The sequence below is a fragment of the Haliotis rufescens genome, unplaced genomic scaffold (assembly GCF_023055435.1).
Source record: "Haliotis rufescens isolate VD_foot unplaced genomic scaffold, xgHalRufe1.0.p SCAF_6, whole genome shotgun sequence".
Lineage (NCBI taxonomy): Eukaryota > Metazoa > Mollusca > Gastropoda > Lepetellida > Haliotidae > Haliotis > Haliotis rufescens.
This window is the reverse complement of record NW_025964334.1, coordinates 36,206,118-36,220,282: the sequence shown is the minus strand read 5'-3', so window position 1 is coordinate 36,220,282 and position 14,165 is coordinate 36,206,118. Positions and strand designations below refer to the sequence as shown.

The window sequence follows — 14,165 nt, the reverse complement described above, 5'->3', positions numbered from 1 at the left end:
CGATGACATGCATCAACCCAGTAAGCAAGCCTAACCACCAATCCCGTTAGTCACCTCTTACGACAAGTATAGCCGCCTCTTACAACCAGCATCATCGTCACTTTAAGGCTGAAATAATGCTGATGCGACGTTAAATTTTAACTCACTATGACAAGCATCAGTGGTATCAATAAGTCAATTGGCATGCTTTCACGCCGCATTTTAACAATATTTCAGCAAAGTCAAGGCAGGGGACACCAGAAATTGGTTTCACACATTGTAACTAATGGGCTACCCAACCGTGGTATCAACTATAGGCACTTTTTTAACCTTCGTTGGAGCAAAGGTGTCCAACGAGCTCCAATATAGTTAGACAACACTCTTTCTGTTACAATTAGATTTGAATACATTAGATTACATTATGTTACAACATATTACACATTAAACATATCGAAATGAAGATTTGTATCGTCCATTATTGCAATTACAAATCTGAACTTTCAAGTTTTATCCTTGATCGTCTTTTGTAGTTGTACCGATTACTCAGCTAATCGCAAGCTCATGCAGCAGTTTGACTGTAGTGTCCTGTAGGCTCGCAGAATCTATGATCTAGCAGTATCCCATGGGAAACGACTGCAACATCCCCCAGGTTTGTCGACGACAGTATTGATGATAGATGCATCATTTGACTCAGATTTAATTCATTGCAAGCATAGTGATCTTGTAATAACGAACAGACAATCGGTGTTATCACTACCCCTGCCATGGGACACGATAGAATTTTGTTATTCATATAGTAGTGAATAATATGGAAATTAATGTCAACGATAAAGAAGAGAGTCTTATATGTCCTTAAGAAAAGATGGGCACGGGGATGGCTTTATGTCATGAACAATTTCCCCATTGCAGACACTGTGCACTAAATAAAGTAAATTACATGGATCAAGGGCCGTAATTGTGTCAGCACAAAATCTTAAACGTGAAGCAAGGGATGTAACTCTGGAAAAAAACAATAATTTATGGCATCTATTTTCAAACTCAGTCTGGTATCTCTCAGATAAGCATGCAAGCTTTCATTCGTGTAACTTCAGCAGTTTCTGAGTAAACTCTATTTCACGCAGTATGCAGTAAGTTGAAAAGCATGTCGCCTGGGCCAAAACTCTGCAAAAAATGAATTTAAGACACCTGTTTTTGAGCTCATTTAAGATCATGACCAGTATAAACATCAGAGTGCAAAATTTAACTTCTGACTTAGTTTTTGACAAAAGTTGACCTCATTGAGAAGCAGAGTTCCTATATACCCCATTTTGTTCGTTACACTTTGACCGTTGATAATATATGCACCATTTGTATGAAATTCAGTTAGTGGTGGTGGTGGTGTAATAACAAAATTTCATTCATAATATCCAACTGACATTCCATTTCAAGAGTATGTGTAATGGAAACTGCTCTCTGAGCTAGTTTTTGGTTCCTCATGACAAAGCCCTACCAAATATCAACAGGACATAAGGCATCCTCTGGAAAGTGTGAATGTTTTATAGTTACTTGTTGAAAGACATACCCAGGAACCTCACGCTTCCGATGAGAATCATTCCAGGTGATAACTGTTATTTGGTTCCCCCTGTGAGCATCACCTTATCCTCTCATTGTGCATCTTGATTGCAAGAAAGTGAAGTGTTTCAGCCCACAGCCAACCTCTTGTAAGGTGGAAACTTCTAATTTCCAATCAGGCTTTGTGTGTGAAGAGAGCCCAAATTTGCATACCATGGCAAAATTCCAGCCATATGAAGACTGCCCTGAAACTGAGCCTCGACCAGAAATCAAGTGACTGTTATTATATCAGCAAGGATCCAGGCAGTCAGCTTATGACAACACACAATGAACAGAGTCCTACCACAAAACACAAAAAGTCACCTCTTACAACCAGCACAGCTCCCCCGGGGACCAGGAATTCACAAGGCCAGGAGATAACAGCCATAAATGCCTGTGGCTGGGGCAAAGGCCACTAAACCATCTGTGCCCTTGGTCAATATGACAGTATACAATGTACCAAGCATCAGGTTTCAGCCACAAAATCACCCACCATGTTTGCATCATGAAAACATGACAAAACAATGATGTAAGTACACAGAGGAACCTTTATTAAATGGAATTCAATACATCAGATGGTACACTGTATGAAACTCTCATAAAATGACAAAAGAAATGACAATGAACTTAAGACAATGACAGGGATGAGACATTAAAAAGTAAGTCAAACTGTTCAACATACACTTTTCAATTACAGGAGTATCATCAATCCAAACTGTTGGAATTCAACAGAACAACGTGTAATGTTCTGTTCAGCATTTGTTCCGGTAACAGGAGTCATATATACCAAGAAACTGTTCAGCATCCTACAAGTTGTCCACATTTGCAGCAATCCTGATCGAACTGTTTTTCCATACCTTTTCTGGCATTGACGAACAGGCTGTTCCATTATCTACATGTTGATTACTTACACCTAGTTTCCGTTACAGGACAGTAGCAATGACATACATGATGGAACAGAGTCAACGTAGTTGTTCTCATTGAAGGACAATTTTGTAGCACTCGGTATATCCTTCTTATTCTCGGTCATCTTCATGGTCACGGGAGCGTGATCTAGATCGGGAGCGGTCGCGTGGGGACCTGAGGAAGAAAAGACAGAAGCTGATCAGTTCATTCAAGGGTAATTGCTCTACTTTTTAATACTGTTCATGAAACCTCTAATGCATTTACACAGGGGAACAGGAGGCCAAGTTGTCTAAGCCACCACAATTTGCTGAGCAGAGTTGTGCCCCTTGAGCACATCAGAAACCAAAATATGTGGGTTCAAATCACTGTTCACACACATTATATCCGAGACCTGCATCACTTAGGTCACTCCTCCCAGATAAAGCTGGCATGATGTGAAATAACAGGAACACGGTTCAAAGTGACCTTAAACCCAATTAGCTGTACATTTACAGAAACCCAGCAAGTTTGTGGGTGAATGAGTGGGTTCAGTTTTTTACCACTGTTAGTGATATTCCAGTACTTAAACAACTGGGGACCGCATGCACAGGCTTCACATTCTCCCTCTCCCTTAAGTTTGTTTGTTTAAAACCTCACTGAGCAATATTCCAGCTACATGCATCAATCATGTCAGCAAGCATGACCACCCGATCAAGTTAGCCGCCTTTTACGGCAAGCATGGATTGCAGGAGACCTATTCTACCCATGATCTACACAGGTATCTCCCATAGGTGAGGAACCTCATGCACTATACCAAAAAATACACCTCACTTAATCCCTGCCTCACACATTGTTCGCCATTGACGGATAGACAGACACTAGTTTCTTTGTCCGAGAAATGAGAGCGATAAGTTATTTTATCCTAAAATCTAGTTATTTTAAATCACCACTTATCCAAGCTGCAGACTAGTTGCATGACCAATGGTGTCTACATCAGCATGATGTCAAAGAAAAAGATGGTGTCAAGCATGTTTGAATAGGTACCTGCTCCGACTGTGGCTCCGACTGCGGGAATATCTCCCACCTCGACTGCGGCTGCGGCTCCTGCTGCGGCTCCGGCTGCGAGACACACTCCTTGATCTAGAATGCGATCTAGACCTGAAATTATATCAGCCTCTCACTTTACACATTGCAATAGAGTAAACACACCTAAATGGCCTGTTGGGATACATTACATATTAGAATATCTGAATGGAACATTAGTAATGTGTAAAAACAAAACTGGGGAAGCAATTTAATTCAAAAGTTTACTCCTACCTTCACTTACCACAGACCAAAGGTCGCCTGAAAATAATTCTACCAAAAATAATATATGGGACTTTGTAATATTTTAGGTACTTTTTATAGAAACAAGTAAGCTGAAATACAAAAATACATGTAGCACCAGATTTAACTGACAAAAATAAGAAAAAAAATAATTTTAAAATGTTTTACTTTAACTAATTCTTTGATGGAAAATAGCCAAAAGGTGAAACTTTGAACACAATTTCATGATAACAAAAACATTGGGTGATTGAAAGTCTTTGCCAGTATGGAAAGCAACCATATTTTCTCTTAATATCAGATTCATTCTCGGCAGTTTTAGACTTACGCTTACAGCAGTCATGAATTTCTAGATAATGGTCGTGTATGTTCAATCGATCATCTCATTCAATCATTGGAACGCAGCAGAAATGATGTGTTGACCCATTCTACTGTGTATGATAGAAGGATGATCATCGATTGTGCTTGTTGTTTCGAGATCTATTTGACGCTTGTCTCAGGTGAACTGAAGGAGATGGTCGAATTTTGGGCTGAAATTGTTGCAGATCGAGTTTCTCTCTGAGTGAAGTCACCACGGGGGGATGGGGTCGTAATTTCAGCGATGGCTGATCACGTGAGAGATATGTGAAGTCTAGAAGTCGGGGATGAAGGTTGATATCTTAGTCTGGTGGAATGAGCGATGATTCTCATCAGAATCGTAAGTGGAAGAAGGGAAAGTCTGCAATGCAGTGACAGAAATAAGTTCACTATAACATCATATATCAGGACTTAAAATTAATCCTATATTTCATATCCCATTCACCAATTTTTAACAACATGTTCAAAAGTTCTGCAACACTAAACTAAAGAATACCATAACATTTAACAGTAATTAGTAAAATATATCTTTAAAAATAGACCATTTAAACATAAAAAGCATTTTCAAATTTTTTTTCTCAGGAAAACGGCAATTGTGATACTCAGTTGTGAAGTCTAAAAGTGTTTCAAACATAATAGAATTTTCTTTTGTACCTCAGTACCTCAACCTAACATATCTTAGCCTTCAGAATATTTTTGCTGAAATGAGAAATAAACATGTAAACACACATAGCGATCCCACATATGACAGAAGAAATCTGACAAGCAAGTAAGTACACAAAAGAGATGAACCAATAAGCATGTGTCTCCATTTGCCACCACGACAGTACCAAGCTGTCACTATTTTAGAAACTCCATGCATCAGCAGCTTACGAACTTCAACACAAAACTCAAGGACCTTTCTGTCAAACACCAATACCTTTGAAGGCGTCAACAATAGAAACGTGTGACAGAGTTTCATTGCCGATACAATAATCTTAAAAGTTGAAAATCTTTTCCTCAAAACAAGGTTGATTCATCAACACTAATAATTTTGAGTAGAAAATTTGAATTGACAACCCCATCTAAAAACACTTCAAAGCAACCATTTAACATCATGATCGACAACACATGTATATGGACAGATACATAACAAGCAAGCACTGTGGAGAGTCAAGATTCAAAATGTACCCAATTTCTAACCAAAGTTATAAGCAGGTGTTTAAGACTGCACAAAACCCACCTTGATCTCTTTGACCTTCTGCGGCTATACTTGTAGCAGTCATAGGCATAGTGTCCTCGGTCTCCACACTCATAGCATCGGTCTTCAGGGTGGAACTGTTTCCGGGGACGTGGAGGGCCTCTACCACCACCACCACCGCCCCCACCGCCGCCACCGCCGCCGCCGCCACCACCACCACCTCCGCTACCTCCACTGCCCCTCAGCCATGGTTTAGGGCGCACTTTTCCAGTGGAGTGTTCGACACGCACTCTTGCGCCACAGACAGTTCTGTAACCAAATCACCTCACTGGTTAGCAGGGATGGTATGCAGCAATCAATGACAATGACAATGACAATGACAATGACAAATTGACAAAGTCCATTATTATATAGCATACAGACATGTTGCTACTAGACATGCTAATTGATAGTGTATCACAGTCACACAAGCATTAAAGAACAATATTTCAACAGTTAACTACTCACGTTCCATCAAGTGCTCTCACTGCATCCTCAGCATCCCGTGGATCTTCAAACTCAACAAAAGCAAAACCTGGGGGATTTCTTGCCACCCATACATTTCGTAAACGACCGTAATAACTGAAGTGGCGATCTATTTCTTTCTCAGATGCATCTTTGGGTAGGTCTCCCACATAAATCTTTGTGTCTGTGCCTTGATCCCTGTATCTTGACATGATATGCTGAAATAGAAAATTTACCATGTTCAATATTTACCACCAGACTAATATTCTCATTCTCAATGACTTGCAAAGTATGCTGCATTAATAGTTTTGTTTGTTTGCCGCACTCAGCAATATTCCAGCGATATGATGACGGTATGTAAATAATCAAGCCTGGACCAGACAATCCAGTGATTGACATGAGCATCAATCCACGCAACAGGGACATGCATCAACCAAGTCAGCGAGCCTGACCACCTGATCCCGTTCTTCGTCTTTTACGACAAGCATGGGTTGCTAAAGACCTATTAAACCCCGAATCTTCACAGGGCTTCTGCGGTAGAAACTAACAGTTTCAGTCCACTCGTCCTTATAAAGATAACATATAGCCCCTAAACCCCTAAAAATGGCAAATTTCTACTGGTCCTTATGACACCTTTACCATTGAGAAGTTTGGCAAGGACTACAGGACTAGTGCCAATTTCTGACGCTGGTCTTGATAACATAAATAAGCAAACAATATTGAACATGTTGAAGATACACAAACTAAAACATAAGTTCAGAACAAATTGGTAAGAACTTTTGTTTATTTTGACTTGGACAACCTGCATTCCACATGCTACTGCCTATATACCACGATATTATAGTCATACTAACTATAACTCTTTAAATGTGTAACAAGCATGGAGCAAAACAATCCTCATGACATGAACAAGGACAATGCATGATCCTGGTACATGAGGCAAATATAAATAATCGTTGTGTAATTCAAATGACCGAAGCAAATCTGGTCCACAGGCCCCTGAAGCAGGATAGTGATATTATTGAAACACTGGACCCATATATGTAAATAGACTAGGTACGTCACTCGCCATCTTGGCCAAAGTTGAAATCGGCTGTATCGATTACATTACATGGAAATGTATGCATGTCATGTTCACAACTCCTTCCACATACAACCTGCATGCCACAAACCTTCATTTTTTGCAATTCATTACCTATACCGGATGATGTTATCGAAATATTGGCTCAGTCGCAGCTGTGGGTCACGGAAGTATACAAAAATCTCCTCACTCAATGGCCTCGAGCGCTACGAATGGTAAATATCCCCATGTGCGTTTGTTATGGTTGAAGAATGGACCAATCACAGTACTCGATGCCATTGAGCGCAGAGATTTTTGGTTTACTTCCGTGACCCATAGCTGTGACTGAACCAGTGTTTCGATAAAATCACCCGATATAGGTAATAAATTGCCAAAAAATTAAGGTTTGTGGCATGCAGGTTGTATGTAGAGGGAGGTATTGTGAACATGACATGCATACATTTCAATTTAATTTTAACAATACAGCCTATTTTAATGTCGGGCGAGTGACGTACCTTGTCTATTTATATATATATGGGTCCAGTGGTTCAGTAATATCACTATCTTGCTTCAGGGGTCTGATCATGGTGATCTGGTCCGATTATTCTTTATCAATTAACTCTTATTATTGAAGCGAATACAACACCAGAAATGGGCTTCACATATTGTACTCATGTGGGGAATCGAACGGGTCCGGGTCTTCGGCGTGACAAGCGAATGATTTTAAACTACAAGGCTACCCCCATCGCCCCCATTTTAATAAGAGTAATCTAAAAAACACGAAGGGTTTACAGCTTCGGTGGCATTACGCCCATCGGTGAATCGCATAATAATGCGCTTCCTCTTAAAAGATACAAATGTCGGAAGAATAATACATACGTTTCGATCGATCGCTCTTTAGGTTTTAGGATGCATAAAATGTAAACAAAATAATCGCAACGTTGAACAAACGTTCAGATGATCGCCTTACCTGGGCCTACCACCCAAAATTATCGAAAACAAGACTTCTTTGTAACTAATACCAGAAAATTATGACGCTATTTGCCGCAATGGAATATAGACTCCCACTTAAATTAAGGACTTACAATATAGTAATGTGGCAACTTATCACTTAAACCGAGCTCTAATAACACTGAAACATTCCCTCTCACCTCCTGTTCGAACTTGAATAAGAAGAAAATGGCGACTACACGCGTGTTACCCACAGTGCACCACAATTCAATGAAACATGTGAATCACATATTTTGACAGAATCAACGTTGCAAATCCTAAATTTAATATATGTTGCACTAATTTACAAGTGAATAAAAGAAAAACATAACAAAAAAATGACTTCTTTCGCAAGCAAGGAAAATATCAATGTAACATTCCCCTACAACTAATAACATTTCACATCAATCTATTTCTTGATTCATTTTCAACTACTTGTTATTTTTCACAATTATCTGGATATAAGATTAAATATTGACGTTTAAAGCACATGAAGCAAGTTGATCGAAAACCCCTAAATCTTAATATCAAATAATATTTTAATCCTAAACACCGAAATATTAATACCCAATATTTTAATCCATAACAATACTTCAACGATTCGGCATTATTTGTGATTGTATAACCGTGTGTTTTACTGGATTGATTAAAATGGATTACTTTTACTCAGTGTTTTACATAATATATTATCGACATGAACAGATTCACTCCACTGTGGCAGATTTTTGCGAGTATTGGAGAATTACTAAGCAGCTACGAACACCATGTATTTCTCGCCAATTTCACCCTATTATCGCAAGACGAAAAAGCGCCTATACATGTGTGATGGATATTCTTGAGCTGGAGAGTCGACTAGCTTATTCTGCATTTTACCAATCGACATTTAAAACATGAAAATGCATACAAATGTTAAAAAATAACATTGATATTATGTTTTTGGAACGTCACTGACAGCAATATATGACGGCATGGTGACATCTGGATTCAATCAAATTCACGTATGCAAATATCTTCGGTAACCGTTTCCCTGCCGCTCCTTTATAAACGATTTTCATATTGCCACGTCATTATCAAAATCGTTTATAGGGAGCAGCACAACGCTACGTGTGTAGCGACAAGTCAATCGTTTACACCAAGCAGCACAAAGATACGGTTACCGCAGGCAGCTAATGTGCAACTATTTCAATAGTTATTAAACTCTACCCTCATCTGTACAACTACCTTGTGTGTGTTTGGGGGCTCACAATCTTTCCGGGCTGTACTGTCCTGCTTGGCACGAATAACAGCAAACTGAGAAATTCATGAGCAGAGTAGCGAGACTTGGGAGATTTACGTGTGCATCAAGTCTGACTGCAAACAGCCAAACACCGAAGTTAGGTTCTCACACTTTGACAAACAGGCCAACATACGAAGTACGTTTTATACATAGCTCTAACTCAAATATGCAAACAATACCAAATTAATGACACGACCTTTGATTGTACGCGCAATAACACTTCAATGTATTTAATTGGACTGTGTCGTAATTGGGTGAGTGACAATGTGTATTTATTGGTGCGAGATAACTGGCATTAATTAGGTGTTTTGTTTTCAGTGGATCTGTAAGGATTTAACATTCACCCGGCGCCATAGGCACGAATAGCTAAAGTGGGCAAGTATTTTGTGATAGCGTTAATAATAGAGTTTATAGATAAATATGTCCACTCATAGATAAAAAAAAAAAATAGGCAAGCCATCACTCATATGATGAATTATCGGTTCCCTTGAAAAAAAAAGATTTTATTCAAATGTTTAGTGCTGGGACGATGATTAATAGCTGAACTATTTGTCCCTTCACCCATTCTTTTTATTATTGTTTCACGTAATGTTTACTTCCGCCTTTAAGTGTCATAGATAGAAAATATGTCCAAAGTTTTCTTATGGTAATGCCAAAATGTAAACGAAGTGTGCCTTCATGAAACATGTGTAAACACATGTGCTGCTAATTTTCTGAAAATTATTCGTTTTATAGGATATATTTCTGGTAATGTGCATCTTACCACGGCTTGAATCATTATACGCACGGTAAAAAAACCTATCACATAATTATAAGTTATCTAGAATATAGCCTCGAAGTTTGTCAAGCAAAGTTATCTTCCTTGATTCGAATGACGCCAGATGTCGCTATTTTTAGTGGGACGGGCACAAGCTGTTGTGGTGAGATGTGATGTATACGTACATGTGAAAAGGATGTTTACCGATTAATTATATGATTGTAATGTTCATGCATGCATACGATGTGCCATGATACCACTATTGATTTTATTTCATTTTGCAATGAGCATTTGAAGTTGTCAGTCTTTAGATCTAAGGTATATTTAATGTCCCATGCAAATAAGCAGACGCATGATCTGAAAAGCAAGTTTCAAGTTTGTGATTCGTTGGAGTCGGAAACCGTGTTTAATTCTGATAAGCTTATATTATCTTTTAAATAGGTCATGCTTAAATGACATCCTGCATTGTTGGCAATATGTTATGTTTGTGAGCATGCTATACCTACTTTCATTTTGATTTTTTTTTGCAATGACACGAGGATGCAAATATTATTTGGAAAATGACTTAGAAGTGCCAAAAGTTAGTAGAAATAAAAATTGATAATTCAAGAAATTATTTGTGACACCAGCACATGTAGTATTTGCTCTTGTATTCGATGAGAACTTTGTACAATGATTTAGGATGAGATACTGTTCTGTCACAAATTAATTCATCAAACCTTGATGCTTAGCCAGCCAAATAGAAGATTATGGGACCATTGGTGGAATTGGCATTGGTGCTACCCGTATCCCCATCCAAATGTTATATATGTATGTATTGCTGCTCAATCCTTTTAATCATATATATTTTTAAGGGGGGATATGAGCGGACGTTTACCCCATTGGTTTCAGAATGATTAATATTTTTGGTCATTGTCTTTTGTTGACAGATTGTGTTCCAAATTGTAATGAAGAAATTAATATTACATCAATGCAATAATACAATCTTTGGACATTGTTGTGATATCTTTAAGAGAGGCAGCATCATACTCAACAGTTTGGAGTATATGTCAAGTTTAGGTCTGGGTGTTGTAATTGGTGACTAATGTCAAACTGAGACATTCTTTCTTTGTAATGAGGCTGAGCATACTGAGAGGTTGATATGCATAATAAAATTTGAGCTTACAGTCATCAGAAATTAAGCTTGAATGTCAAGGTGCCATTGTTATGACCCCAGTTTTAAAAGTTAAAGGTTTTTATGGGCCATGCGTATGTTAAAATATAGCAGCAAACATTAAGGTCATGCAAGGAACCTCCTTAATTTCACATAACTTTGGTAATTAATGACTTGAACAAAATAGAACTGCCAATTGCTATGGACAAAGCCTAGTTCTCATATAATGGTACCTTGAATACTTTGATTTGAATATTGGTTAGGTCCCTTGAGATCTGTATCACAAGGCCACAGATCAAGTTACTTCCTAGAATAGCAAGTGGGTCGCACGTAGGACAGACGGGACCCATGGTTAGTCCTGTGATATTTTGTTTAATGACAATAACAATAAAACCCTATGGTTTCACCACAAGTCACTAAATCTTCACCTTTATTACAGATCAAATTGAGGCATTGCATGTTCATGAAGTACACAACTCTACTGTAGTGAATAACTTATTAACAAAAGCACTAACTCTCAGACAGGACCTGCTCAGGGTTAGATATTTGGCACCATGTCTGCTGCAAATGTCAGTAAATATTAATTCCCAAATGGGATTTTCTAATTTCCCAGTTCATGTTAACATAGGTATTACAGAGCTCCAGATGAGTATATTAGTTGAGTATTTGCTTAAAACACTCAAAATTGATCACCATAACCCGATTACCTTTGAGTTGCTTGCACACAAATAAATAGGGCTGTGACGATGCACCAACTGTGCAATCCGATACATATCGTGATATCATGCTCGAGAGACTTGCATGTGCTCTTACCGTGTGCGTAAGCCATCTTTTTCAAAGACAGGATTGTCAAATATCTGGCACTCTGGCAATTTACAGTTGGCAATGTGAAGTGAGGCACAATGGATTAAAATATTTTCGTTTTGACTGCGAATTACATCTTGTTTCCATTTTTTTGAGTAACAGTCATTAAAACAAACATTTAAGATAAGAATCAATATTTTTTACTTTGTGTGAGACTGTGATTAATACTCATATCAAGAAGTTAAAAATCGCGATGCATCAGTGTATCATCCCACTACTGCAAATATGCATGAAAAAATTGAAGAACACAATGGTATAAAAACACAGCATTATTACCCAATGTAGCCTTTCAGCTTGCTTAGGTCAATTGCAGGCACCACATGTGCATGGACTCTACATCAGTGAATAATTCACAAAGATACAAGGTCACACCTACTATTGTAACTTAAATAGTATAGCTGAACATTGTAGGGCTGCAACGAATACACTATGAGGCGATTATGATTCGTATCATGAATATAGGGTAACAAATACGAATATTAATTCAGGAATACAATAACAAGTCAGCAGCTGATGTTTTATTTGTTATATTCAGTAAAGCAATAACAACATAGATTATTTGACATAGTTTGTTAATTATTAATGTACTATACATTTATATACTGCACTTATCCAGGTACTAGTATCTGCTCAAATGCGACAATGACCAGTGACCACTATATTGTCAAATTAAATAGTATAAGAGTGTTGTCTTTTGAAGAAATCTATGCATATAATATGTTCTTATGGGTATTTTTATGTAAATGCACATGCTTGCATATTCATAAATATTCGATTCTAGTAGCCACGAATAACAAATTCAATTCATGAATGGATACGGTTCGATTCACCAAATACACGAGTGAATCGTAACAGCCCTAGAACATTATGAGATTTGTGACCTGTAACACACTTGGGGAGGCACATGAACAGATTCACATCTGAAGTCACCAGGAAAATTCATTACAGACAGAATTTTTTTAGTTTTTTGGTTTGGCTGCAAAACGTTTGCTATATGGTCAAAATGATTGTTATGACCTAGAATCTATATAGATTAAGTAAGGCATGCAACAGTTGCTTTAAATGCATGATGGAACCCTGGCCTTATTGCTCATATTTTAGACCATTTTCAAAAGCAAAATTGGTTTATTTTCATGTTTTTATTGTAAAAAGGATTTTTGTTTGTTATTTAATGCCACACTCAACAATGTCCCAGCTATTTGACAGCAGTCTGTAAATAACTGAGTCTGGACCAGACAATCCAGTGATTGACATAATGAGCATCGATCTATGCAATTGGGATGATAACATGCATCATCCACGTCAGCGTGCCTGACCACCCAATCTCATCATCTGTTACAAGCATGAGTTGCTGAAGATCAAGCCTAACCTAGTTCTTCACAGGCTGCCCAATTCGGCCCATCTCTTATACCAGCAATTTGGGTCCTGGGGACGCTTTTTACCTCGGGTCTCCAAGGGGGTAAAAAATGATAAGGCACTTGAAGCAGAACCATCTTGAACCGAGCCGAACCATGTCCTATTCAGGCATCAATACAACACAAGGGTGGGGTACCCTTTAGTCGCTGTTATTCTTTTGTCAGCATAGGCATCAAAATATGATAACATACCTTCAGAGAACTTACACTAAGCAGTGTTGACTAGTATGTATTTTACACAAAATGACTAGTTTGGCACATACTCACCCATCAAATTTTCACTAATAAACAAATAAACAAATTGATAAAGGTAAGCTTCTGAAGGATCAAAGGTTTTCTCAAACACTGATAAAATACTGAAAAAAAGCATCTTGAGTTTCTTTAATAACAATCACGATAATAACGTATAGTTATTATTAAGATCCTGCTGGTAAGGTTAACAGGCACTCAATCAGTCCTCGAGATAAGCTTCGTATTTGCATAAAATACGCATTAAATAAACTGAAATAGGCACACAAATCAAGTCCTAGTGTATCAAATACGCAAGAAAAACTATAAATACGCTATTGAAATAAAATTTGTGCAAATATTACAGCTATTTGATAAAACGATTGCGTATACTACAACTGTTAGATAAAATTATTGTGTGTCAACTAATCACGAAATTTACTTACCGACAGTTACAGTCGGAAAAGCTTGTGCAACGAACATACTGATAGATGCCAATTGAAAAGCACATTGTGCCTAGTCAATGTACATGTTGTATCTTAAACAGTTGCTGATTGGTGATAAAAAAAAATAACCCCTTTCTAACAAGGCTAGGTTTTGCAAA

General features: G+C 37.9%; 2 protein-coding genes across 8 annotated transcripts in view; one reads left to right on the top strand and one right to left on the bottom strand.

Moving 5' to 3' along the window:
• Positions 1–2,099: 2,099 nt before the first annotated feature.
• The window catches only part of LOC124148540 (serine/arginine-rich splicing factor 7-like), a 35,997-nt gene continuing 23,931 nt past the window's right edge, over positions 2,100–14,165 (bottom strand). Inside the window, exons 1-5 of one of the 6 annotated variants that reach the window (XM_046519676.2) lie at positions 8,821–8,853; positions 5,822–6,036; positions 5,357–5,623; positions 3,499–3,612; positions 2,100–2,649 (exon numbers count right to left, since the gene is read on the bottom strand). In XM_046519676.2, the coding sequence (XP_046375632.1) occupies positions 2,586–2,649; positions 3,499–3,612; positions 5,357–5,623; positions 5,822–6,036; positions 8,821–8,838 (678 nt within the window). In that variant the 5' untranslated portion in view covers positions 8,839–8,853 and the 3' untranslated portion in view covers positions 2,100–2,585. Of the gene's footprint in view, positions 2,650–3,498; positions 4,496–5,356; positions 5,624–5,821; positions 6,037–7,963; positions 7,987–8,029; positions 8,187–8,820; positions 8,854–14,165 lie in introns of those variants that run through there. The other 5 variants (XM_046519677.2, XM_046519678.2, XR_006862980.2 and 2 more) reach the window with 5 other exon arrangements.
• LOC124148539 (serine/arginine-rich splicing factor 7-like) overlaps positions 10,005–14,165 on the top strand; it is a 45,780-nt gene continuing 41,619 nt past the window's right edge. Inside the window, exon 1 of one of the 2 annotated variants that reach the window (XM_046519671.2) lies at positions 10,005–10,064. The gene's annotated coding sequence lies outside the window, so the exon portion shown is untranslated. Of the gene's footprint in view, positions 10,065–10,637; positions 10,712–14,165 lie in introns of those variants that run through there. The other variant, XM_046519672.2, reaches the window with a different exon arrangement.